Source organism: Macaca mulatta, chromosome 9 (genome assembly GCF_049350105.2).
Source record: "Macaca mulatta isolate MMU2019108-1 chromosome 9, T2T-MMU8v2.0, whole genome shotgun sequence".
In the NCBI taxonomy this organism is placed as follows: domain Eukaryota; kingdom Metazoa; phylum Chordata; class Mammalia; order Primates; family Cercopithecidae; genus Macaca; species Macaca mulatta.
The window spans coordinates 115,266,320-115,293,023 of NC_133414.1; the positions used below are offsets into that span (position 1 = coordinate 115,266,320).

General features: G+C 39.5%; 1 protein-coding gene across 38 annotated transcripts in view; it reads right to left on the bottom strand.

Moving 5' to 3' along the window:
* Positions 1-26,704, bottom strand: part of NT5C2 (5'-nucleotidase, cytosolic II) — a 106,492-nt gene that overhangs the window by 33,072 nt on the left and 46,716 nt on the right. For 26 of the 38 annotated variants that reach the window (XM_015148011.3, XM_077945409.1, XM_077945422.1 and 23 more), the window contains 1 exon segment: positions 16,803-16,876. In XM_015148011.3, coding sequence (XP_015003497.1) covers positions 16,803-16,876 — 74 coding nt within the window. 38 annotated transcript variants of the gene reach the window in all.

Below are 26,704 nucleotides of genomic sequence, written 5' to 3' on the forward strand. Positions count from 1 at the left end.
AATATTAATATGCAGAATATGTAACTCCAGTTATTTAAAAAACCTAATTTAAAAAAACTGACATTTCTCCAAAGAAGTTATATAAATGACTAAATAAACACATGAAATGATGCTTAATATCACCAGCCATTAGAGAAACATTAAATCAAAACCATAATAAGATACCTTAACTTCACACCCAGTAGGATAAGTATTATCAAACAACAACAAGAAACCTGAAAATAAGTATTGCCAAGATGTGAAGAAATTGGAACTCTCATTCATGTATTGCTGGTGGGGATGTAAGATGTTACAGCCACTGTGGAAAACAGTTTGGCAGTTCTTCAAAAAGCTAAACATAGACTTACATTACGATCCAGCAATTCCATTCCTGGGTATACACCCAAAAGAACTGAAAGCAGGAAGCAGGAACTCAAACAGATGCTTAAACACCAATGTTCACAGCAGCCTATTCATAACAGCCAAAAGGTGGAGACAATCCCAACGTCCATCAGCAGATGAACAGATAAACAAAATGTGGTATATACCTACAATAGAATATTATTCAGTCTCAAAAGGTAATACATGCTATAACATGGACAAATTTGAAAAATATTATGCTAAAAGAAATAAGCCAGACATAAAACAAATATTGTACAATTTAACTTTTATGAAATATCTAGAATACACAAATTCATAGAGACAGAAAATAAATTAGAGGTTACTAGCGACTGAGGGGTGGAGGGAATGGGGAGTTATTGCTTAATGGGTATGGAGTTTCTGTTTGGGATGATGAAAAAGTTATGGAAATGGATAGTGGTGAGCATTGTGCTTAGTGCCACTGAATGTGCTTAGTGCCACTGAACTGTATATTTGAAAATGGTTTAAAATGGTAATTTTATATTCTATACATTTTACCATAAATTTTTAAAATGCTGGACTTGAGATGTCTGTAGTGACAATACACCAATACTGCATAATATTTCTTACTTTAAATTGTTTTTCTCACCCATTTAAGCACCTCCAATGCCAGTAAGTTTGGTGAGGATATACAATTGCTGACAGAAACACGATGAGTGCCCTGGACTCTAGTCCAAGTAAACACACCATCCAAAACATGTTCACTTAAATGTCAAGTGACTTGAGTCCATTCCAATAACAATAAAACAAGATCAGAGTGCATCTACTATGTTCAAGAGGGCAGGGATCAAAGGTCCTGAGATGCCTCTGCTAGTAGCAAGATAATGCTCTGATTTACTGACACCATGAGCCACTTTGTCTTAATTTCTTCCCTGGTACTCTTAACAGCTTTATTCAGTCACCATTCCCACACTTTAGGTTTGTTAATGCCAAGTGCTTGGGTTTGGGATAACTCCCCAGAGGCTAATAATATGGCCTAGAAAGGAGGGGAGGGCAGAAAAATTCAAAAGAGAGGAACCTAAAATATATTTCCAATCCCCCTAAGATTTTTTAATAGAGAAAAAAATGCACTGTTTAATTTTAGAATTCTTGGTGGGGCATGATGGCTCAAGCCTGTAATCCCAGCACTTTGGGAGGCTGAGGAGGGCAGATTACCTGAGGTCAGGAGTTCAAGACCAGCCTGGACCAGCCTGGCCGACCCCGTCTCTACTAAAAATACAAAAATTAGTCAGGCATGGTGGCGGACGCCTGTAATCCCAGCTACTTGGGAGACTGAGGTGTGAGAATCGCTTGAATCCGGAAGGAGGAGGTTGTAGTGAACTGAGATCACCGCACTGCACTCCTGCCTAGGTGACAGGGCAAGACTCTGTCTCAAAATAATAATAATAATAATAATTCTAACAACATTTCTAATACAGTACTTACATAGTAATCCTGAGACTTAATGAAGCTTTAAGATTATTTCTAAAAATTAAGCAAAAGAGAAACTATGTTTTAACTATGTGTTCTAAAGATAAAGATTACAATTCAACTGCAAAAGAAAGATGCAGTTTTGCCCTAGGCAGGGTTTTCATTTGGGGGGAAAAATTAAGGATGATCTCTTTTGTTTACAGGTTTTTCTCTCTTATTGATATCTCATCTAGAGTTACTGGATAATTTCTGTTCTGAAAGCTGGGAGCAGCATGAGAAATAGAAACTGACCTGAGTTTAAATTCCAATTATGAGTTTTAACAAATCAGTTGCTAGTTATTGACAGGGTTTAGGACATTTGAACCCAAAATATGGTACCTTGGCATTTAAGAAAACAGCAGAAGCAGGAAGGTCACTCTCACCACCCCACTTCTTCCCTAAAGCAAGTCATAAAATCTAGGAAGAATTGGCCTGGCGGCGGTGGCTCACGCCTGTAATCCTAGCACTTTGGGAGGCTGAGGCAGCCAGATCACGAGGTCAGGAGATCGAGACCATACTGGCTAACACGGTGAAACCACGTCTCAACTAAAAATACAATTAGCCGGCCATGGTGGCGGGCGCCTGTAGTCCCAGCTACTCAGGAGGCTGAGGCAGGAGAATGGCGTGAACCCGGAAGGCAGAGCTTGCAGTGAGCCGAGATGGCGCCACTGCACTCCAGCCTGGGCGAGAGCAAGATTCCGTCTCAAAAAAAAAAACCTAGGAAGAATTTTTCTCACCTTCCCCTAAAGCAGGTCATACTACTCTCATTTGAGAGGTGTCCTCCTTACACCAAGAGGAAAGGAACCTCCTTACCTCTGAAGACCTAGGGACGCAGCAAAGATTCTGAATGAACAGAGCTTACTAAATTCCTCCCAGTTTATTACCATTAGATCATACCCCCTTTTGTCCAATCATACTTCTCTACAACTATCCACTTCTTTATCAATCCTGTCACAGAAAATACACAGGTTTACTCATTTCTTCAGGTCTTAATTTCCTTATGAAGGCTCCCGTGTCCCAAAAAACTTACATTAAATTAATCTGTATGCTTTTCTCTCACTAATCTGTCTTTTGTTATAGCGGCTACAGCCATGAACTTAAGATGGGAAGGAAAGACATTTCTTTCCCCTACACTATATGTAGGTCATTTTATCTGTAGCCTTTTTGATTTTTTGACTTTTTGTTTGTTTGAGACAGGGTCTCACTCTACAGCCCAGGGTACAGGCGCAATCACAACTCACCAAAACCTCAAACTCCTTGGCTAATACCATCCTCCTCCCTCTGCTTCCCAAGTAGCTGGGACTACAGGCGTGCACTACTACACACAGCTAATCTTTTTTTTTTTTTTTTTTTTTTTTCCTCTAAGTTCCAGGGTACACATGCAGTATGTGCAGGTTTGTTACACAGGTAAACATGTGCCATGGTGGTTTGCTGTACCACACCCTGCTACTCTTTATTTATTTTGTAGAGATGAGGTCTCACTATGCTGCACAGATGGATCTTCAACTCCTGGGCCCAAGGGCTCTCCAACCTCCCAAAGCACTGGGATTACCCCTGTGAGCAATCATGCCTAGCCTCATTTTTGTACAATGTTGCTAGTAATCCCTACCTCAGCAGGCTGTGGTGAGGATTAAAAGGTACATTGTACATAAAGTACATTTTCTAGTACATGTTCAACAAATGTTCATTCTTATCCTCCTGAAAATTTCTCAGAGAAAAGAGAAGGAGTGGACACTAGCCATGGTATCCACTGATTCTGAAATGATAACAGAAATAAGGAGCTTATTGCTGGATTTACTGAAATGGCACAGAATCTATAGTGCTGGAGCTGGAAAAAAAACTGGAATGTACCTCCTTCTGGATTTCCAAGCACAAGATTCACAAAAGAGCCAAAAAACTCAAGCCTTCGTAATTGGGGGGGGGGGTGGGAAGTCATTATGATTTCCCAAATGAGTCAAGTTAGAAATACTACATTTTCATAATCCTAAACCAAGAGTCACTCTATATTTCTGAAGGGCTTAAATACATATTAACAACTCATCCCCCAACTCCCTACTAGTATGTTGCTGTAGTCTTCCTTGGGGTTAAGACTTCTGGAAATTTAATAATTCTACATGTATAATTCTTTGTCTTAACTTCATGAAATTTACCACATTTAGTCTTTCGTGCAACTACAAAAGTTAACTATTTCTTTCTACCTTTCTTATTGTTTCAAAAAGGCAAGTAACTCTCCTTGCATCTATTAGAAGCATATTAATGACACCTCTGTCATAAAGAAATATGTTTTTAATTTAAAGAAGGACCTGTTGTCCAAAATCTATTTCCTTCAGCACACTGGTAAACATGCTCATGGAAACATGCTCTGTTGCCAAAATACCCTGTCGTTAAGAGCTGCTCAGAAAAGAGCTTTAACTTTCTATTAAGTTCATGATCATTTGCAATACTTACACACACACAACAGAGCATTAAACATTCCACTGCCATCTACCAAGCATGCCAGGTTTTTCCGTAATATATACAAGTGTAAATAAGGTTAATATTGGTATCTTTCTCCTTATTCCTTAGATTTTTTTCCCTTTCAGCTCAAGTTTCGGTGTATTAATACCTTGGTATCACCAGTCAAAGAGTACACTAGTCACTGCACTAGTCATTTTATGTACACTATTGCATTTAAACCTTAGCCAAAAGTGTAACCCTACCACATCCCCCCGCCTTTTAAAAAATTAAAAGAAGAAACTGAGACATAGCTTAACATGCTGGTGGTCAAGAGCTAGTACAAGGCAGAACTGGGATCCAACCCAGGTCTACCACACTCTGAGGTTTTTCCCTCCAACCACATAACCTCTAGAGTAAGGATAACAATAAGACTAGTTGGAATGTATGGGACTTATATTTAATATATAATATGTAATTTAATAATACAATAATTAAATTTAATGAAATTATATTTAATATAATTTAACAGAAAAGAGAATTATTCTGCCTTTTAAAAAAAATCAGTTTTTTTTCCATGAGGCATTTTATTTATAAATATGTATTATATCTCTAGAAAAAGAATCCTAGGATTTTCCCTCCTGTGCGTTTTCGTCTTGCTTCTTCATATGATATCAGCTGAGATCGTTAGTACAATGAAACCAAACTGGTGGGATGGAAGCAGATTATTCTACCATTTTTCTAGATCTTTGAGTTGCACATCAAATCTGGGGCTCATCTATCCCTCCACACTTGTTTAGCCTGCCTGTGAGGTTCACAACAATTTTCCCAGCTCTGTGATCATCAATGATTTCAATTTGCCAATGTAACCATGCTTCATCATCACAGTAAAAAAACCGGACAGTAACTTTGGAGCACAGCCTCATAAGAACCTGGCATTTGCCTCTCTTTTCGGCATTGTTGATGCTCTTGAGGGCATCAGCCAAGTCATTCATGTGCACCATTGTGGCGGCGTGGAAAGATGATGGAAAGAAAAAAAAATGACTTCTTACACTCAGATTACTCTCACTTAACAGCTGCTGGCTAGCATTTTGTTTCTTGAAGAAACCACATTTTGCAGATTAGCAGTCTGTCAGATGCTGATCTGTAACCATGAGGAGGTAATGTTAAGGACTTTATGTCACTCATTTACTTGGAAAAGAATTTCTCATTTGAAGTCTCAGAACTAGATTTCTGGATTTAATATTATAAAACTAAGTAACAATACTAATAGAAATCACTAGTCTGTTCGTGCCTATTAGCCATTTGAAAAAAACAAGCACTGAACAGCCTGAAAAATACCAATTCTGTTTTCTGTTTTCACTCTATTGTCCACTGTTGGTAACAACAAATTCAGCAACACACTTTTAGCAGCTGTCTATTCAAATAAAACCAAAGAAACAAAATTCAGAAATAGTATAGATTAATCCCTTCATTTTGTGGAGAGGGCATAGTTTGATTAAAAACAACTTTCTTGGCCGGGCGCGGTGGCTCAAGCCTGTAATCCCAGCACTTTGGGAGGCCAAGACGGGCGGATCACGAGGTCAGGAGATCGAGACCATCCTGGCTAACATGGTGAAACCCTGTCTCTACTAAAAAATACAAAAAAACTAGCCGGGCAAAGTGGCGGGCACCTGTAGTCCCAGCTACTTGGGAGGCTGAGGCAGGAGAATGGCGTAAACCCGGGAGGCGGAGCTTGCAGTGAGCTGAGATCCGGCCACTGCACTCCAGCTTCAGTGACAGAGCCAGACTCCGTCTCAAAAAAAAAAAAACAACAACAACAACTTTCTTGCTCTCTCCCAAGTCCAAAGACCTAATCTTAGATTGGCTTTCAAGATCTTTTTTAGCTTGTTTGGTCCTGGGGTTAGCCTGACCCATTTGTGTGGGTCACATAACCATAAAAAGGCTAAAAAGACTGTGTGCTCAAGTAAGGACCACAAATGAAAACTCTGGGGTATAGAAAGTATATACATGAGAGCAACTTAATACAATGGGAAACTAGAGCACCCAACAGGTCTAATTAAGGGAGAAAGAAGCCTCAAAAAAAGGGAAAAGAAAAACACATATCTGCAGAGGAAGTCAAAATGCAAAGGGCCAAATCCTGATACATATCATGTGCAAAGAATGCCACTAAAGTAACTTGGTGTGAAAGAGGAATTGTAAATACGCTTGATGGGTACTTTTTATATAAAACATTGTTAGCCAGGTGTGGTGGCTCACATCTGTAATCTCAGCACTTTGGGAGGCCAAGGCAGACGAATCACAAAGTCAGGAGTTAGAGACCGGCCTGGCCAATATGGTGAAACCCCATCTCTACAAAAGATACAAAAATTAACAGGACATGGTGGTGTATGCCTGTAGTCCCAGCTACTCAGGAGACTGAGGCAGAAGAATCGCTTGAACCCGGAAGGCGGAGGTTGCAGTGAGCGGAGATCATGCCACTGCACTGCAGCTTGGGGGACAGAGTGAGACTCCGTCTAAAAAACTAACAAACAAACAAACAAAACAAAACAAAAAAAAACAGTCCACTCTTGGCCAGTGGTAAAGCTAATACATATGGTTCAGTACTATCTAGATTCTAAACATGACTTTCATTTATAAACTCATCTGTACTCGGTAGACAAACTACAGTTGACTTGAATAATGTGGGTTTGAACTGCGCAGGTCCACTTATATGTGAATTTTTTATTTTTATTTTTTTGGAGACAAGGTCTTGATGTATCACCCAGGGGGAAGTGCAGCGCCATGACCACAGCTCACTGAAATCTCAAACTCCTGGGCTCAAGTGATCCTCCCATCTCAGTCTCCGGAATAGCTGGAACTACTGGCACACACCATGATGTCTGGCTAATTTCTGAAAAGTTTTTGTAGAGACTGGGTCTCATTAGGTTCCCTAGGCTAGTCTCAAACTCCTGGCTTCAAGCAATCCACCTGCCTCGGCCTCCCAAAATGTTGGGATTACAGACATGAGCCACTGTGCCCCGGCCTTCAGACTTTTTACAATAAAAGTGTGCCTACCTCTCCTGCCTCCTCTCCTGTATCCTCCACCTCCTTTGCCTCTGCTGCCCCTGAGACAGCAAGACCAACACCGTCTCTTCCTCTTCCTCCTCAACCTACTCAACATGAAGATAATGAGAATGAAGACCTTTATGATGACCCACTTCCACTTGATGAATAGTAAATGTATTTTCTCTTCCTTATGTTTTTCTTAACAATTTTTGTGGCTAATTTTTTGTAAAAATATAGTATATAATATATACAATATACAAAATATGTGTCAACTGACTGTTTATGTTATCAATAAGTATTTGGTCAAAAATAGGCTATTAGTAGTTAAATGTGGGAAGAGTTAAGGGTTTTCGATTGCATGGGAGTCAGTGCCTTTAACTCCTGTATTATTCAAGGGTCAACTGTAGTTAAAGCATAATTAATGTACATAATCTCATTAGAGAAATAAAGTGTTAATCTACAATAATACAAACATAAGGAGCTAAATACAAATACTGGCATTCTATGGGTAGCAGATTCAGGATTAATACTGATTTAGGTTCAAGACAACCAGGCAAAATTACTTGTGTCAATAAACAAGATTTTTACATATTTTGTTGCTGTTCTATATAAAAATGTTAGTCTTACATAGAAATCTTGCAAATAATACATAGCTGGCTTCAATTATGGGGATAATTGGTGACAAAGGAATCTTCTCTGAAAAATATTTTTGGTATTAGGTCAGCATTTAGATGAGATGAAGATAATGAAGCTCCCATCAGAATGGATTATGTTACTGAACACTATGTGACATACTTCATTGGGGAAATAAATGACTACCAAACTGTAAGCAAAATAAGAAACATTTTAATACAAGAAAGGCCATCAATTTCTCTTTTAACAAACTACTCTCAACTCTCAACAAACTCCCAACAACCAACTCTCCCACAGCCCCCAGTAACACCTTTACCAAAGGTCTGTATCATTAACTTTTGAAAAATTACAAGTTTAGAATTATTATATATACGGTTTAACATTCCTACAGTCCACATAGTATTTTTGCTTCAGTTACCCTCTTCCTCATTCATTAGTGACATCAAAGTTTTAAATAATTATTTACCACTAATTTTATCAACTCCAGCATTTAACATAAACAACAGGATTCTCAAAACATCATTATTCAAAGTAAATTTTCTTATCTACTCATAGAACCATGAAAAAGCTGAAAAATCAAAATAAAACCCCTCTGCCCAAAGAAGGTCTTCTGTGACCATCTTCAGGAAGACCAAAAACACAGTTTCCTTATGAAAATATCTCAATTTGCCAAGATTAAATCCCACCCCTCATCCTTTCCAAAAAGAAGTCATATGTATTTCCCACATCTGAAAACAAGAAAAAAGAACTTTGAGGTAACCCTATGTAGCTGTTTCCTCAGAACAAATTTAGGCAAATTTACAGTGTGATAAGGATCATGAGCCAATAACCACCTCTCAATGAACACACCATTCCAAAACATGACTTTGAGATGTTATGTTTGACATGTGATGTCCTATGCAGACACTTCAGAAGCATCAATCCTAGGATCACTGTATTCTAAGAATTTCACTACATTCTAACTCTGAAAACTAGTAATCTATCTATGCTGTAAGGTAATTATATATCACTCAAAACGCTGTTTGCCAGAATAGCCAATTCACAGATTATGCTAGACAGATAGTTTTACAGTTCATTCTATGGTCTCAATATTCGTGTCCTTCAAAGTTCATATGTTGAAATCTAATCATCAATATGATGGTGTCAGGAAGTGAGGCCTCTGGGAAGTGATTGGTGCCCTCTTTTACAAAGGCAGAGCACTTGTGAATGGGATTACTGCCCTTAAAAAAGAGGCCTAAGAGAGACCCCTTAGCACTTCCACCATGTGAGGACACAGCTAGAAGGTGCTTTCTATGAACCACAAAGCAGACAAACCCACATTGTGGAACACTCTACAAAATACCTAGCCAGTACTCTTTAAAAGTCTCAAAGCAAGACCAGGTGCAGTGGCTCACAGCACTTTGGGAGGCCAAGGCAGGTGGATCGCTTGAGCCCAGGAGTTCCAGGCCAGTCTGAGTGACATGGTGAAATTCTGTCACTACTGAAAAATAAAAAAGTTATCTGGGCATGGTGGCTTGCACCTGTATCTCCAGCTACTTGGGAGGCTGAAAAGGGAGGATCACCTAAGCCTGGGAGGTTAAGGCTGCAGCGAACCATGATTGCACCACTGCACTCCAGCCTGGGCAACAGAGTGAGACACTGTCTCAAAAGAGAAAAAAAATTCTTATTTTTTAAAAAAGTGTTGGCCGGGCATGGTGGCTCATGCCTATAATCCCAGCACTTTGGGAGGCTGAGGCAGGTGGATCACCTGAGGTCAGGAGTTCGAGACCAGCCTGATCAACATGATGAAACCCTGTCTCTACTAAATACAAGAAATAAGCTGGGTGTGGTGATGCATGCCTGTAATCCCAGCTATTTGGGAGGCTGAGGCAGGAGAATTGCTTGAACCTGGGAGGTGGAGGTTGCAGTGAGCCGAGATTGTGCTACTGCACTCCATCCTGGGAAACAGGAGCCAAACTTTGTCTCAAAAAAAAAAAAAAAAAAAGTGTCAAAGCAATGAAAGAGAAGACTTAGGAACAATCACAGATTAGAAGAGACTAAGGAGATAAGACAACTAAATGCAATATGCGATTCGGCACTGGATCCTAGAATAAAAAGACGACATTAGTGGAAAAACTGATGAAAAATAAAGTCCGTAGTTCAACTAATAATACTGTACTAATGTTAATTTCTCAGTTTTTATAATTGTACTATGGTCAAGCAAGATGTTACCATAGGAGAGAGGAAAGGAGAACTCTCTAAATTATTTTTGTAGCTCTTCTGTAGGTCTAAAGTTTTTTGTTTTTTTTTGTTTGTTTGTTTTTTGTTTTTTTTTTTTGAGACAGAGTCTCGCTCTGTCACCCAGGCTGGAGTGCAGTGGCGCGATCTCGGCTCACTGCAAGCTCTGCCTCCCGGGTTCACGCCATTCTCCTGCCTCAGCCTCCCAAGGAGCTGGAACTACAGGTGCCCACCACCATGCCCGGCTAATTTTTTGTACTTTTTTTAGCGGAGACGGGGTTTCACCATGTTAGCCAAGATGGTCTCAATCTCCTGACTTCGTGATCTGCCCACCTCAGCCTCCCAAAGTGCTGGGATTACAGGCATGAGCCACCACGCCCAGCCGCAGTCTAAAGTAATTTTAAAATAATTTTTAAAAATTACGTCAAGAGTTAAAAAAAGAATGAACTACTTACTGGTAGACAACAATGTGAATGAATCACAAAAACATGCTGAGCAAAATAAGGCAGACAAAAAGGAGTACGTAATATATGATATGGCTTGGCTACGTCCCCACCCAAATCTCATCTTGAATTTCCACGTGTTGTGGGAGGGACCCAGTGGGAAGTAACTGAATCACAGGGGCGTGTCTTTCCTGTGCTGTTCTTGTGATAATGAATAACTCTCACAAGATCTAGATGATTTTAAAAAGGGGAATTTCCCTGCACAAGCTCTCTTCTCTTGTCTGCTGCCATGTGAGACATACCTTTCGCCTTTCACCTTCCACCTTGATTGTGGGGCCACCCCAGCCATGTGAAACTAAGTTCATTAACTTCTTTTTTTTTTTTTTTTTTTTTGGAGATGGAGTTTTGATCTTTTTACCCAGGCCGGAGTGCAGTGGCACGATCTCGGCTCACTGCAACCTCCACCTCCTGGGTTCAAGTGACTCTCCTGCCTCCCAAGTAGCTGGGATTACAGGCGCACACCACCACACCCAGCTAATTTTGTATTTTTAGTAGAGATGGGGTTTCACCATGTTGGCCAGGCAGGTCTCGAACTCTTGACCTCAGGTGATCCACCCACTTGAGCCTCTCAAAGTGCTGGGATAAGCCACTGCACCTGGCCTAAACCTCTTTCTTTTGTAAACTGCCCCATCTCAGGTATGTCTTTATCAGCAGCGTGAAAACAAACTACTACAGTAAATTGGTACCAGTAGAGTGGGGCATTGCTGAAAAGATACTCGAAAATGTGGAAGCAACTTTGGAACTGGGTAACACATAGATGTTAGAACAGTTTGGAGGGTTCAGAAGAAGACAGAACAATGTAGCAAAGTTTAGAACTTCCTAGAGACTTGTTGAATGGCTTTGACAAAAATGTTGATAGTGACATGGGCAATAAATTCTAGGCTGAGGAAGTCTCAGATGGAAATGAGGAACTTGTTGGGAGCTGGAGCAAAGGTAACTCTTTCTATATTTTAGCACAGAGACTGGTGGCGTTTTGCCCCTGCTCTGGAGATTTGTGGAACTTTGAACTTGAGAGAGATGCTTTAGGGTATCTGGTGGAAGAAATTTCTAAGCAGCAAAGCATTCAAGAGGTGACTTGGGTGCTATTAAAGTCATTCAGTTTTATAAGGGAAGCAGAGCGTAAAAATTTGTAGCCTGATAATGCAACAGAAAAGAAAACTCATTTTCTGAGAAGAAATTCAAGCCCTGTATGGAAATCTGCATAAGTAACGAAGAGCCCAATGTTAATCACCAAGACAATGGGGAAAATGTCTCCAGGGCATGTCAGAGTTCTTCTTGGCAGCCCCTTCCATCACAGGCCAGGAGGCCTCAGAGGAAAAAGTGGTTTGATGGGCCAGGCCCAGGCTGTGTGCAGCCTAGCGACTTGGTGCCCTGAGTACCAGCCGCTCTTGCCATGGCTGAAAGGGGCCAATGTAGAGCGGGGGCCATGGCTTCAGAGGTTACAGGCCTCAAGCCTTGGCACCTTCCATGGGGTGTTGAGCCTGCAAGTGCACAGAAGTCAACAAGTGTGGTTTAGGAACCTCCACCTATATTTCAGAGGATGTATGGAAATGCCTGGATGTCCAGGGAGAAGTTTACGGCCAGGGTGGGGCTCTCATGGAAAACCTCTGCTAGGGCAGTTCAGAAGGGAAATGTGGGGTCTGAGCCCCCACACAGGGTCCCTATTGGGGCACTGCCTAGTGGAGCTATGAGAAGAGGGTCACCATCCTCCAGACCCCAGAATAATAGATCCAGTGATAGCTTGCACCGTGCACCTGGAAAAGCCACAAACACTCAACACCAGCCCGTGAAAGCAGCTGGGAGGGAAGCTGTACCCTGCAAAGCCACAGAAGTGGAGCGGCTCAAAACCATGGGAATCCACCTCTTGCATCAGTGAGACCTGGATGTGAGACACAGGGTCAAGAGAGATCATTTTGGAGCTTCAAGATTTGACTGCCCCACTGGATTTCAAACTTGCATGGGGCCTGCAGCCCCTTTGTTTTGGCCAATTTCTCCCATTTGAAATGGCTGTATTTACTCAATGCCTGTGTTCCCATTGTATCTAGGAAGTAACTAACTTGCTTGTGATTTTACAGGTTGATAGGCAGAAGGGACTTGCCTTATTTCAGATGAGATATTGGACTGTGAACTTTTTAGTTAATGCTGAAATGAGTTAAGACTTTGGGGGACTGTTGGGAAGGCATGATTGGTTTTGAAATGTGAGGACAAGAGATTTAGGAGGGACCAGGGGCAGAATGATATGGTTTGGCTGTACCCCCACCCAAATCTCATCTTGAATTCCCACATGTTGTGGGAGGGACCCAGTGGGAGGTAACTGAATCATGGGGATGGGTCTTTCAAACCTTGCTGTTCCTGTGATAGTGAATAAGTCTCATGAGATCTGATGGTTTTAAAAAGGGGAACTTCCCTGAACAATCTCTCTTCTCCTGTCTGCTGCCATGTGAGACATGCCTTTCACCTTCTGCCATGATGGTGGGGCTTCCCTAGCCACGTGGAACTGTAAGTCCATGAAACCTCTTTCTGGTCAGGCTCAGTGGCTCACACTTGTAATCCCAGCACTTTGGGAGGCCAAGACAGGCAGATCACCTGAGGTCGGGAGTTCCAGACCAGCCTGGCCAACATAATGAAACCCCCACTGCCCCCTGCGTCTCTACTAAAAATACAAAAATTAGCCGTGCATGGTGGCTGGCACCTGTAATCTCTGCTACTCGGGAGGCTGAGGCAGGATAATCGCTTGAACCCAGGATGCAGAGGCTGCAGTGAGCTGAGACTGCACCACTGCACTCCAGCCTGGGTGACAGAGTGAGACTCCATCTCAAACAAAACAAGACAAAAATCTCTTTTGTAAATTGCCCAGTCTCAGGTATGTCTTTATCAGCAGTGTGAAAACAGACTAACACACTATATGTTTCTATTTATATGAAAATCTCGATAAACTGTCATTATCCAAAATGATAATTTTAACATTATATGCCTATACATATATGCATGCTTAGGTCTGAATCTTGGTTCAGGTACATCGTAACTAAATGTCCTTGGACAAAGTGCTTAATCTCAGTCATATGTAAAATGAAGATGATAGTAGTAACTGCTTCAAAGAGTTTCTATAAATATTCAATAACAGATGTGAATAACAGAATCCATGTGTTAAATGAGATAATCTATATAAAGCACTTGGAACAGGTCCTGGCATATAATAAGTACTTAATAAATGTTAACACTTACTGTTAAATATACACAAAATATATTTGTGTGTAGACTAGGAGAAAGCATTAAAATATGAAGTGGCATTGCAAAAAACAAAAAGAATAAATCATAAGGTGCATTAAAGTTTAGAGACAGATTCAGTTAATTTTTTTCTTTGAAACACGGTCTCACTCTGTTGCCCAGGCTGGAGTGCAGTGGCACCATCTCGGCTCACTGCAACCTCTGCCTCCCTGGTTCATGAGATTCTCCCACCTCAGCCTCCTGAACAGCTGAGACTATAGGCGAGAACCACCATACCCAGCTAATTTTTGTATTTTTTGGTAGAGATGGGGTTTCACCATGTTGGGCAGGCTGGTCTCAAACTCCTGTCAAGTAATCCGCCCGCCTCAGTCTCCCAAAGTGCTGGGATTATAGGCATGAGCCACCGCGCAAGGCCGATTCAGTGACCTTTTCAATATACAAGATAGTTTATTTTTTCATTATTCTGTGGGAATATATAATCATCTCAGTTTTCAGTAACAAAATGTGCCAGGCACATTATAGATTCTCAATAAATACTTACTGAATTGAACTATTTCAATGTAATGAGATTGTCTTAATAACCAAGGGAAAAATGTTTGTCACTTTTTGACACCATTAACTTCTATTTCTGCTTTAGATAATCTCTTTCAGCTGCCAAATTATCTCACCATTCCTTTCCCTAGAGAGCTAGAATTCTTGAAAGAAGAGACTATAGGATTTTCTCCCCATTTGAACGGCAAGATCTACATTGAGAAAGTAGACTGCTTTCCCCTGCTTTCTGACAAGTACTCCTAAAAGTGTCTGTGACCAATCAGAAAAACATTAAATGCTGCAAAAATAAGCTTAAGGCAATAGAAAAACAAATAAACGACAAAGAGTATGGAGGGAAGAGAAAAATTCAAATCAGGAACTGTGTATATTTTTAATGTATTACTTGTTTGGTAAAAAAAAATCATGGCCATATCTATGTGGCAAGTACCTCCATAATTTCATTTTTGAACATGTATTATTCATTTACATTTGTAGCCTAAACTGAACATCAAACTGCGATTTCTCTAATTTGAGATGGACAAATTAGCACTGTTATATTAATAGTTCCTAAGAAGTGTCTTTATACATTTTAAGGTTTTTGTGTAAAGACAAAATTTTTAAGAGACAATTTCTGAAAGATTCTGTCACAGTTTCACACACACGTGCAAGCACATATGCTCAACTTGATCCCACCTTCCCATTACTTCTTAAATTAAATGCATTTTCACGAGATTGAAAATATTTTACTAAGTTCTGGAAAGATGTTATAACTATTGATTAATACATTGACTCAAATATATCTTAGAGAAGGAAGGGAAAAACAGCACAGTGCTGCTGTAAGGGCTATAGGATAATGAATAAAGCTAATGGTTCTAGTTTTTTGTTTGTTTGGTTGGTTGGTTGGTTGGTTTCAGAAGCTATATAATTTATTTAATAAAAAAGGATGTGGAAACTTAAACACAAAGTTTACACAAATAGAAGACCATGAGATGGTACCCAATGCCCCACATCCTAAGGACAAAACATGCTGATGAAAACATCTACACAGACTAAGGATTCTACAAGTTAAAAAAGAAGTTCATCTTTTCCATGTTTGTCATGGAGTTTCAGTGACTTCTTGCCCAGTCCTCCATCTAATTGCAGCTGACCATTGGGAAGACTGGCTAAATTCCTGCATATACCCTAGGTACAGAAAAGCAAGTCTAGTACATCTCTGAGTTTTTTGGGTTTTGTTGTTTTTTTTAAGTTCTGGGATACGTGCGCAGAACATGCAGGTTACATAGGTATACATGTACCATGGTGGTCTGTTGCACATATAAACCCGTCATCTAGGTTTTAAGCCCTGCATGCATTAGGTGTTTGTCCTAATGCTCTCCCTCCCTTTGCCTCCCACCCCCGGACAAGCCCCAGTGTGTGATGTTCCCCTCCCTGTGTTCATGTGTTCTCAATGTTCAACTCCTACTTATAAGTAAGAATATGCAGTGTTTGGTTTTTGGTTCCTGTGCAGTTCGCTGAGAATGACGGCTTCCAGCTTCATCCATGTCCCTGCAAAGGACACAAACTCATTCTTTCTTATGGCTGCGGCTCTAGTTTTTTAAAAGCCTTATACATATTATGTGTGCAATCATTTAAATGGAAAATGAACACATTTCCCATTTGTGTTAATAACAACGTATTGTCTGGGCGCGGTGGCTCACGCCTGTAATCCCAGCACTTTGGGAGGCCAAGCTGGGTAGATCACCTGAGGTCAGGAGTTCGAGATCAGCCTGGCCAACATGGTGAAATCCCATCTCTACTAAAAATACAAAATTTAGCCGGGTATGGTGGCGCACACCTGTAATCCCAGCCACCTGGGAGGCTGAGGAAGGAGAATCGCTTGAACCCAGGAGGTGGAGGTTGCAGTGAGCCAAAATTGCGCCATTGCACTCCAGCCTAGAAGACAAGAGTGAAACTCCGTTCCAAAAAAAAAACTAACATTAAAATTTTTAACTGATACAAGTTTATCTGTGGCAGAGTAAGAGATACAAAATCTCATACCTAAAGAATGGCTAAGAGTAAAAGTCAAAAATGCCCAAATATACGTATCAATGTATGATTTTCCCATATTATTTCTTACCAGGATCTCTAAAATAGTAAAATTTAATACTTTTTCTATCTATGTGTGCAAACTCATGAGCCAAATCTCAAGGATATCTGATAATTTCAATACTCATAAATCTTAGTGGAAGCAATTTGATAATAAAAGCTTCTGGTAGCCAAATACATGATTAAGTCAGCAAATGTTATTTGAATTGCCTACTGTGAACCCACTGTGTTATACCCAAAGCAGCAGTTCTTAAGCAATCAGAAATTGCTACTCACCAGCAAGGGTATAATCCATATCAAAACCAAAACACTTTATCTTTTCCATGGCTAAACTTCGGTTCACAAACACCCTATAGAAAATAATAAAAAATATTATCTCAACACTGGAAAATAAATTCTCAAGTTTAATAAAGTTATTTGGCTATTTTTCTAGGTTTTCTCATTTATTTATTTTTCCAACTGATTTTTTAAACTTTTAAAATTATATATTAAGATGTATAACACAACATGCTGTTTGATATACTTATCTTGATACACATATACACAGTGAAATGATTAATACAAACAAATTAACATACTCATTATCCCATATAGTTACCTTTACGTCTTTTTTTATTTTTTTTGTGGTACAAGTACTTAAAATCTATTGTCTTGACAAATTACCAGTACATAATACAATATTATTAAATATAGCCCTCGTGCTGTACATTAGACATTCATCCAACATATCTGCAACTTTGTACCCTCTGATCTACATCTTTCCATCCTTCCCCCACATTGTTTTTTGTTTTTTGAGGCAGAGTCACTCTGTCACCCAGGCTGGAGTGCAGTGGTACAATCATGACTCACTGCAGCCTCAGCCTCCTAGGCTCAGGAGATCCTCTCACCTCAGCCTCCCGAGCAGCAGGAACTACAGGCACACATCACCTAGCCTGGATAATTTTTTTATTTTTTGTAGAGACAGAGGCTCACCTATGTTGCTCAGGCTGGTCTTGAACTCCTGGGCTCAAGCAACCCTCCCACCTTGGCCTCTCAAAGTCCTGGGATTACAGGCATGAGCCACCACGCCTGGCCTCCAATCACTGTTTTGCTCTTTGTTTCTATGGTTTCCTTTTTTGATTGTTTTTTTAGATTCCACATGTGAAATCATGCAGTATTCTTTGGTGTATCTGGCTTATTTCACTTAGCATAATGTCTTCTAGGTTCGTCAATGGTGTTGCAAACAGAAGAATCTCCTTTTTTACGGCTGAATATTCCATTGTGTGTATATATACCATAATTTCCTTATCTATTCATTCAGCCCATCAACAGATATTTTGTTTTTTTCCATCTCCTGGCTACTCTAAATAATGTTGCAATGAACATGGGAGTGCAGATATCTTTACAAAGTGGTGATTTTACTTCCTTTGGGACTATAACTAGAAGAACTGCTGGGTAATATGGCAGCTCTATTTTCAATTTGTTTAGGAAGCTCTACAGCATTTTCCACGGTGGCTGCATCAGTTTACATTGCCACCAACAGTGTACAAAGATTCCCCTTTCACTGCATCCTTGCCAACATTTATTTCTTATCTTTTTGATAAAAGGCATTCTAATAGGTATGAGATGATAACTCATGGTGGTTTTGATTTGCACTCCCCCTGATGATTAATGATGTTAAGCACCTTTTCAAACACCTGTTAGCCATTTGCACGTTTGCTTTGGAGAAATGTCTACGCAGGTCCTTTGCCCGTTTTTGGGTTATTCCTTTTATCGTTACTGTTTGAGGTGCTCATATATTTTAGATATTAATCCCTTATCAGATATATGATTCGCAAACAGTTTCTCCCAATCCATAGGTTGCCTTTTTATTTTGTTGTTTCTCCTTTGCTGTGCAGAAGCTTTTTAGTTTGAGGTAGTCCCGCTTGTTTTTGCTTTTGTTGCCTGTGCTTTTGGTGTCCTAAACAAAAAAAATCACTGCCAAGACCAATGTCAAGCAGCTTTTCCTTTGTTTTCTTTTAGATCTTCTCATTTAAATACCAATATTAAAATCCATAAAAATTATTCAAGGCCGGGAGCAGTGGCTCACACCTGTAATCTCAGCATTTTGGGAGGCCAAGGCAGGCAGATGGCTTTAGCTCAAGAGTTCATGACCAGCCTAGGTAACATGGTGAGACCCCAACTCCACAAAAAATACAGAAATCAGCTGGGGATGGTGGTGTGCACCTGTGGTCCCAGCTACTTGGGAGGCTGAGGTAGGAGGATTGCTTGAGTCTAGGAGATCAAGGCTGTAGTGAGTCAAGATCACACCACTGAACTCCAGCCTGGGTGGGAGAGTGAGACCCTGTTTCCAAAAATCATAACAAATAAATTAAAAATTTAAAAATATTATCCAAGTCTTTCTTATACAGAAAATGAAATCAGATATTATACAAAAATACACAGATTTGTGTACTGTGTCCTGGCATTAAAAATGCCATGTATTCAAGATTTCAAAGAAGACGCTCTCCTTTCTAAGTCTGACCCCATAAAATAAGATTACTTTTGGGATTTTATAACTCATTCACTTATTAATTTATAATTTATTTAATAAACAAGTAATTTAAAGCCCACTGAAGATATACAGATTCATTAAATAAATAGCTACTATTATACCCAGATACTGTGATTAAACAAAAGACTGTACCAGCCCTCATGAAACTTATATTGTAATTTACTCTCTTTATCCTTGAGGAACTCAGCCTACTAGAAAGGAGACTTTTAAGTAATTTCAGCAATTCAGTAAGTACTATAAAATCACATGGAGGAGAGAGTACCAGTTGTTTAGAGAGGTCAGGAAAAAATGTTTGAACTGAATCTTAATCAATCAGTAGTTTTCCATTAGGAAAATGCAAGAAAGGCAATGCAGGCAAAATAACCAAGCACAGAAAAGGTTTACAGTAAACTACAGATCATTTATTGTGGCTAGAGTTGAGAAGCTTTCTTTGATTTTGCTTCTGTTTGTTTTCACAGAAACAGGTTTTCCAGGGGGCAAGCATGGGGGAAGGAGCAATAAAAGCTATGGAAGGTTAGCAGGGGTCAAAATCATGAAAATTTTGTAAGCCACATTAGGGAATTTGGACTTTATCCCGCATTTAAGACCAAAATATCAGATTTTAAGGAAATGAAATAATCAGAAAGATCACTATGAAGACATAGGAAAAACTGAACATGTAATAGTATGGTAGATCATCGGCATGATGGTCTTTCAGGGTAAGTTTTAATCATCTTTAAAAATAAGGGCCAGATGTAGTGGCTCACGCCTGTAATCCCAGTACTTTACAAGGCAGGCAGATCGCTTGAGCACAGGAGTTCGAGACCAGCCTAGGCAACATGTCAAAACCCCATCTCCACAAAAAATACCAAAAAAAAGCTGGGTGTGGTGGCGCACGCCTGTAGTCCCAGTTACTCGGGAAGCTGAAGTGGGATCTCCTGAGCCTCAGAGGCAGAAGCTGCAACGAGCTGAGATTGTACCACTGCACTCCAGCCTGGGTGACAGAGTGAGACCTTGCCACAAACAGAAAAAAAAAGAAGAAAAGCAAGGAAGAGCCAGGCGCAGTGGCTCATGCCTGTAATTCCAGCACTTTGGGAGGCTGAGGCGGGCGAATCACGAGGTCAGGAGTTCAAGACCCGGCTGGCCAACATGGTGAAACCCTGTCTCTACTAAAAATACAAAAATTAGCCGGGCATGGTGGCGCATTCCTGTAATCCCAGCTATTCAGGAGGCTGAGACAGGAGAATTGCTTGAGCCTGGACCCGGGAGGGGGAGGTTGCAGTGAGCCGAGATTGCGCCACTGCACTCCAGCCTGGGCTACAGAGCAAGACTCCGTCATAAAAAAAAAAAAAAAAGAAAAGAAAAGAAAAGAAAGGAGGAAAGGGAAAGGAAAGGGAAAAGAAAGAAAATAAGGTTATCCTTTCCACCTGATCCTCAGCTTGGTAGCCAAAGTTAAAACTGCATGGCTTCTCCTCTTCTGACCAAACCTTTTCTTTGCCTTCATTTCATAAGTAACTATAAGAAATTCGAATGACACAGATCAATGGATCTCAAAACTGCAGTGTACATCAGAATCACAATCACCTAAGTAACTTATTAAAAACAAAAAGCTTGGGCTGGGATCCCCCATCAGTGATCTAGGTCAATGATCTCCAAAGATGAGTAACTGCACTAAGGGATGCAAAAAGCCTCCACTGGGATACAAAAAGAAAATATCAGATCTTCTATTGATATTTACCTCACCATTTAAAAATGCCATATATATATATATGTTTCTTATTTATTTTCAAGACATAGTCTTACTATGTTGCCCAGGCTGGAGTGCAGTGGTGTGATAATGGCTCACTGCAGCCCCAACCTCCCAGGCTCATGTTATCCTCCTATCTCAGCCTCAACCTCCCAAGTAGCTGGGACCACAGGTACACACCACCATGTCCAGCTATTTTTCTTTTCCTTTTTTTTGGTAGAGACAGCCTTGGAGACTTTTTTTAAAAGGAGTTTGAGACGACCAAGAGTGGTGGCTCACGCCTATAATCCCAGCACTTTGGGAGGCCAAGGTGGGAGGATTGTTTGAGCCCAGGAGTCTGAGACCAGCTGGGCAATATAGTGAGACCCTATCTCTACAAAAAAATAAAAAATTACCCAGGCAGAGTGACACACGCCTGTAGTCTCAGCTACTCAAGAGGCTGAGGCAGGAAGATCACATGAGCCCAGGAGGTCAAAGCTGCAATGAACTGAGACCGCGCCAGTGCACTCTAGCTTGGGCAACAGAGCAAGACCCTGTCTCAAACAAAGAAACAAAAAACACCCTCCAACCTCCAACCCCCAAACATATCACCTTCTAATATTTCATCAAATATCACCCCGCTATTATTGATAAAAGCATCTACTTTATTATATTTTCCCAGTTACATAAACCCTTTTGAAAGTATAACAGGGATAAAAGACAAAATAATGGTTGTAACTCTAGAAACTAAATGTTACTACTGAAGGCTTTTCAAACAGATTCTTAATTGAGGCTAGAGAGCCAACTGGATCAAATCCTTGATCAGGCCCTAACAGCTGACATGCCTAAAATATTCCATGGGAATACAAGCAGGAATGGATTGGGGACGATTTTTTCCCTTGTGATACAATCCAGGACAGAAGTATGTGGAACCACATAATAAAAGAAACAGCTTTGACTCTCATAGAAGAAAGATGCTAGCTGGCTTCAGGCACAGCTAACATTACAGGAAAAAAGAGATTTTGCTGCTAATGTCACTCAATCAGTGCTTAAGAAACTGTCAACAGTCCCAGCCAAGTACCAGTTTCTTTCTTTGTTAGAAAAGAGATCAAGCTTATACTGTCATGAAAATCTATCAAATCACATATGTATATTTTTAAGGATTCAAAGATTATAATGTACCTTTATTATCTATGTAAACTCAAGGAATAATATATTTCAGGAATATGAAAATCTGGTTTTGCCAAAATAATCATTGGTAAATATCCATCAAATTGCACTTCTCATCTCTTTAACCTAGTCACATTAACTATTCAATCAACACACTTATTGTCTACTATAAAGCAGATACCATTTTGTGACATGTGTCATAGAAGCTGTTCTTTAGGGAGCAGAGCTAGGACAGATTTTGTAAGAGTCTAAAATTAGGAAATAAGATGTTTTCCTATGAAGTTCTACCAAATATCCTTTATCTTTCCATTTTCATTCAAAATAGGTGCTCTAACCACAAAAGCAATTCCTGAACTTAGAAACAATCACTCCTGTCTCCCTCTCAATTCATTTCTATTATGTTTATAAAAATGAAAAGCCTCACATATATTCTCATCTTTCCTTTTCTTTCCCTAATTTAGGCTACAAAACATGAGGGGAGGGACAATGTGGAATTAAATCTAATTTGTTGTATGCATATCTAAAGTGCATAAGCAAAGCTATAATGGCAAAATAGAACAGCTGTATTATAGAGAACTGCAATAAGCCAAATATAGTTATTTGGCCATACATGCCACAGTTTACAAAGATAATAAACATCCAAATGCTTAAAGTATGCACTGACTTCAGCACAGAGGCAGCCTTAAAGCATGAAATACCATGTTTCCAGGATACAGTCTTCAAGAGAAATGAATCTCCTGGTCTCAAAGTAATGACTACTCTTAACTGAGGTTTTAGCAAAACAAAGTGTTAGGTACTATATCAACTAAAAGGTACTATATCAATTACAAGGCTGGCCCACTGCCCCATCATACATTTCAAAACAAAAAGATTTATCTGTTTGAGGAATCCAAAAATTTCTACTGGTCTCAGGACCTTGACTGTACCTTTGCCAATGCCAGTTTACTGTGTCACATTTCTAAATTATTAACGAGTGGAACATACTCCACCCCTGTGTTCAAGAGTTTGAACATATCTGAGAAATTAACTTCCTGAAGCTTGCTTTTAAAAAAGCACAAACTTGCCACCCTAGAAAGCATGACTAAACTAAGCATCCAATCTCAAAGCACAATTAACCAGCAATTCCAACATACTAAGTCTTTTGTAAGTTGCAGATTTGAGCATTAACAAGAAAAACAATCTCTAGGTGACAGGAACACTATAAAACCAAGCACAGACTTCAATATAAAGACAAACGTAACAGCTTTTATTATCATATCCCATAGCAGTTAAGACATTAAACTTGAATAAACTCTATCCAAGTTAATATAAACTGTAAGAAATAGAGCCATTAATATAATGTGCTTTATAAACAGGAATATTCTCACACTTAAGTAACATGAACATGCAATTTATTAAATTTGAAATTTTGTAAATAGCAATCTTAATGGCTTTGAGATTTAACTTGCAATTCAAAGCAGTATTACCTCATCTGTCACTGGTTGCCGTTTTGAAAAGTGTAAAACTATCTGAGTCAATTAGTTCTTGAAGTCACATAACAAAATTCTTCATAAAGTCCATAGTATAGTTTTTTTGTGACTTAACTTCAAGAAGTTTAGCCTGAATCAGGCCTCTCAAAACCACGTGTCTTCCGAGACAGTGCTGGAGAAAACACCTCTGTGTCTAATTTAACTTGTCACTGGATATCACTGTTGCTCCACACAAATCCATTTGGAATAGAATTTCTTTGGCAATGATGAACTTTATCTGTAACTCCTCCCCTTGCCTAGGAGTCACAATTTCCTGGCCAAGTGCCCAATGACAGTTAGTGCAACAACAAATGAGACTAAGGATTCAAGTATAAGATCTTCTTAGGCATCTGTTTTCCTTATGGGCTTGCATAATTATACATTGAAAATTTGCTACAATCAAGAAAAGAAAAAGTTACAAGTGCTTTTTGAGAGGGCAAATTGAAATTATGAACTAAAAAGTACATGTCTGTATATATGCATATTTTTACTTAATAGAAAATGCTATAATGTGGTTTTTTGTTGAAAATCCAACCTCCAAACTAGTTCCTATTTCTGCTACGGGCAATCCCATTTTCCCACTCAAGCTTAAAATCTAGTTATTACCTTTTGATTCTTTCCTCTTCTTCAAATCCACATCCAATCATCTCATGTGCCTTCATTTAAATTACCAAACGTCTCTGGAATCCAGTCTTCCATTCAATTCACAGTGCTAACAACATGTCCAGGTCCTCATTACTCCAACAATCATCTCCCAATTGCTCTGCCCTCACACTAATGCCAAATTAATTGCTTTGAAGTAGTGCTACTCAAAGCATGGTCCACAGACCAATGCTAGCTTATGAACATTTGTTACCAACCCATGACATGACACGTACAGAAATTTTAAGCATTTAGAAACTTTTATAGTAATTTGACAGAGAAATTTTGTTTGTTGAATGTAGTAATAAAAAAGGTAGGCTTACATTGTGTCTTCATTTTTCTTGAGTCATTTTTATTTTATAAATGTGTCCATTTGAAACAGATTGGAAGAAAGTTGTTTATAAACTGGTCCTCCCTCACAGATAGTTTGAGAAGCACTGTCCTAAAGCCCCGATCTAATCATATCACTCTCTTAAGAACTTTTAGTCATCGCTCACTATCTCCCCAATTAATAAATTGCAAATTCTTGGATCTTCAAGTTCAAAATCTTTCACCATTTTGTCAAAATCAGTTTGATCTTACGTTGTGCCACATCATGCACCTTTGGCTGTAGTAAACAAAGTGAGCTACTTGTATATACGCCCTAAGGCTTTGTTTATATTCTTTTCCCTATACTTAAAAGGGCCACCTCAGTTATCTCTAATTATTCAAGACCCTGCATCTCAAGTGATTTTGTCAAGGAACTATCAATATTCTGGTTGTACCACAGAACTATGTAACAGTAATGTCTCTGGATCTCATTACTTTTCTACTTAATGAAAGAAACTGCATCAACAACTAAAATTCTATAAAGTTGTGACCCAAATGAGAGTTTTAAATATTCAAAATTCCCTATTTTGACACTATATGTTGTCATATACATAAAATATGGCAGTTCTCTTATTCTTTACAGGATTATAAACTTTGAGACCAGGATTTATAATCTTCCCAACACCTAACATAGGGCCTTGCAATAGCAGACACAATATTTAACTGAACTAAAAATTAAGCTTAAACTAGAAACTTAATAGGGGTTGGTCATTGCCAGAGGCTGTGGGGAGGAGGGAACGGGGAGTTTCTGCTATTGGGTACAGGGTTTCTTGTGGGGGTAATGAAATGTTCTAAAATTAGATAGCGGTATTGGTTGCACAACTCTGTAAATATACTAAAACCATCGAATTGTATGCTTTAAAAGGATGAATTGAATGGTATGTGAATTGTATCTCAATAAAGTTGTTATTTAAAAAAAAGTAACAGGAAGACCTCAGTCTGCCATTATGTCTCCATCCTTCGTAAGAAGTATGCTTAATGATATAAAAAATATTATAGGTAAGAACTTTATGAAATGGATTCTTAAAAATTCAAAGCTCAAATACCATGGACATACAGACACAACAAGAAATTTTGGGTTAGATTCTAAAAGCAACAGACATCTAGTAGCATTTGTTCTGCTTTCATAAATTCTAACCAATAACTTCTTACTAATTTGTTTTAACATTTTCTCTGAGGAACATCAAGAGGGATACATTTTGTTTATCAGATTGTGTCAAGAGAAGAGCAGTGGCTAGGCATGGTGGCTCATGCCTGTAATCCCAGCACTTTGGGAGGCAGAGGCAGGCGGATCAAGAGGTCAGGAGATCAAGACCATCCTGGCTAACATGGTGAAACCCCGTCTCTACTAAAAAATACAAAAAATTAGCCGGGCGTGGTGGCAGGCACCTGTAGTCCCAGCTACTCGGGAGGCTGAAGCAGGAGAATGGCATGAACTCGGGAGGCAGATCTTGCAGTGAGCCAAGATCGTGCCACTGCACTCCAGCCTGGGCAACAGAGCAAGACTCTATCTCAAAAAAAAAAAAAAAAAAAAAAAGAGAGAGAGAGAGGACAGCAGCCTGTGCATTAAAAATCTGAACAGTGCTCACCTCGGCAGCACATACACTAGAAATCTGAACCAATGTGTTATCACTTATAAAACATAAATTAATTATAATACTCATTTTACTCACCCATACACTCAATATTTAAAAGTTCCAGATTTTTGGAAAGTCAGTATGGAGACATACATAGAACAAAATTTAAGATGATTAAGATTTAAAATGCCATCAATTATAAAATGTACCCATATTATATACCAGTAAGAAAAGGGGGAAAATGCCAAGTCAGAGCCCAGTAGGAGATTCCACAAAAAGCTAAGATATCAAAAGGGATATACCCATATTATGAGGATAAGGGAGAAATACATCTACAACACACAAGGGCCCACAAAGAAACCTGTACATCTCAGCCTTGATTGTACATCTCTTTTCTATTTTGTACTGAGTCCAGGGAGGGGGAAAAATCTCTGCCTGAGAATTTGAACAAGTCAGTCTTGTAGGTTGTGCTCTGAATTTATACTACCAGGATGGTTGATATTTTCCCCAGGTGACCGAAAGAAGCGAAAGCAAATCCTCTCTGGAAGAACTCAATTTGAATTCTAGGTGGTATACTGCCAGATACAGCCCAGTTTCTGAGATGTTTAAATGTAAAAGAAGGTCTATCTTGGCCGGGCGCGGTGGCTCACGCCTGTAATCCCAGCACTTTGGGA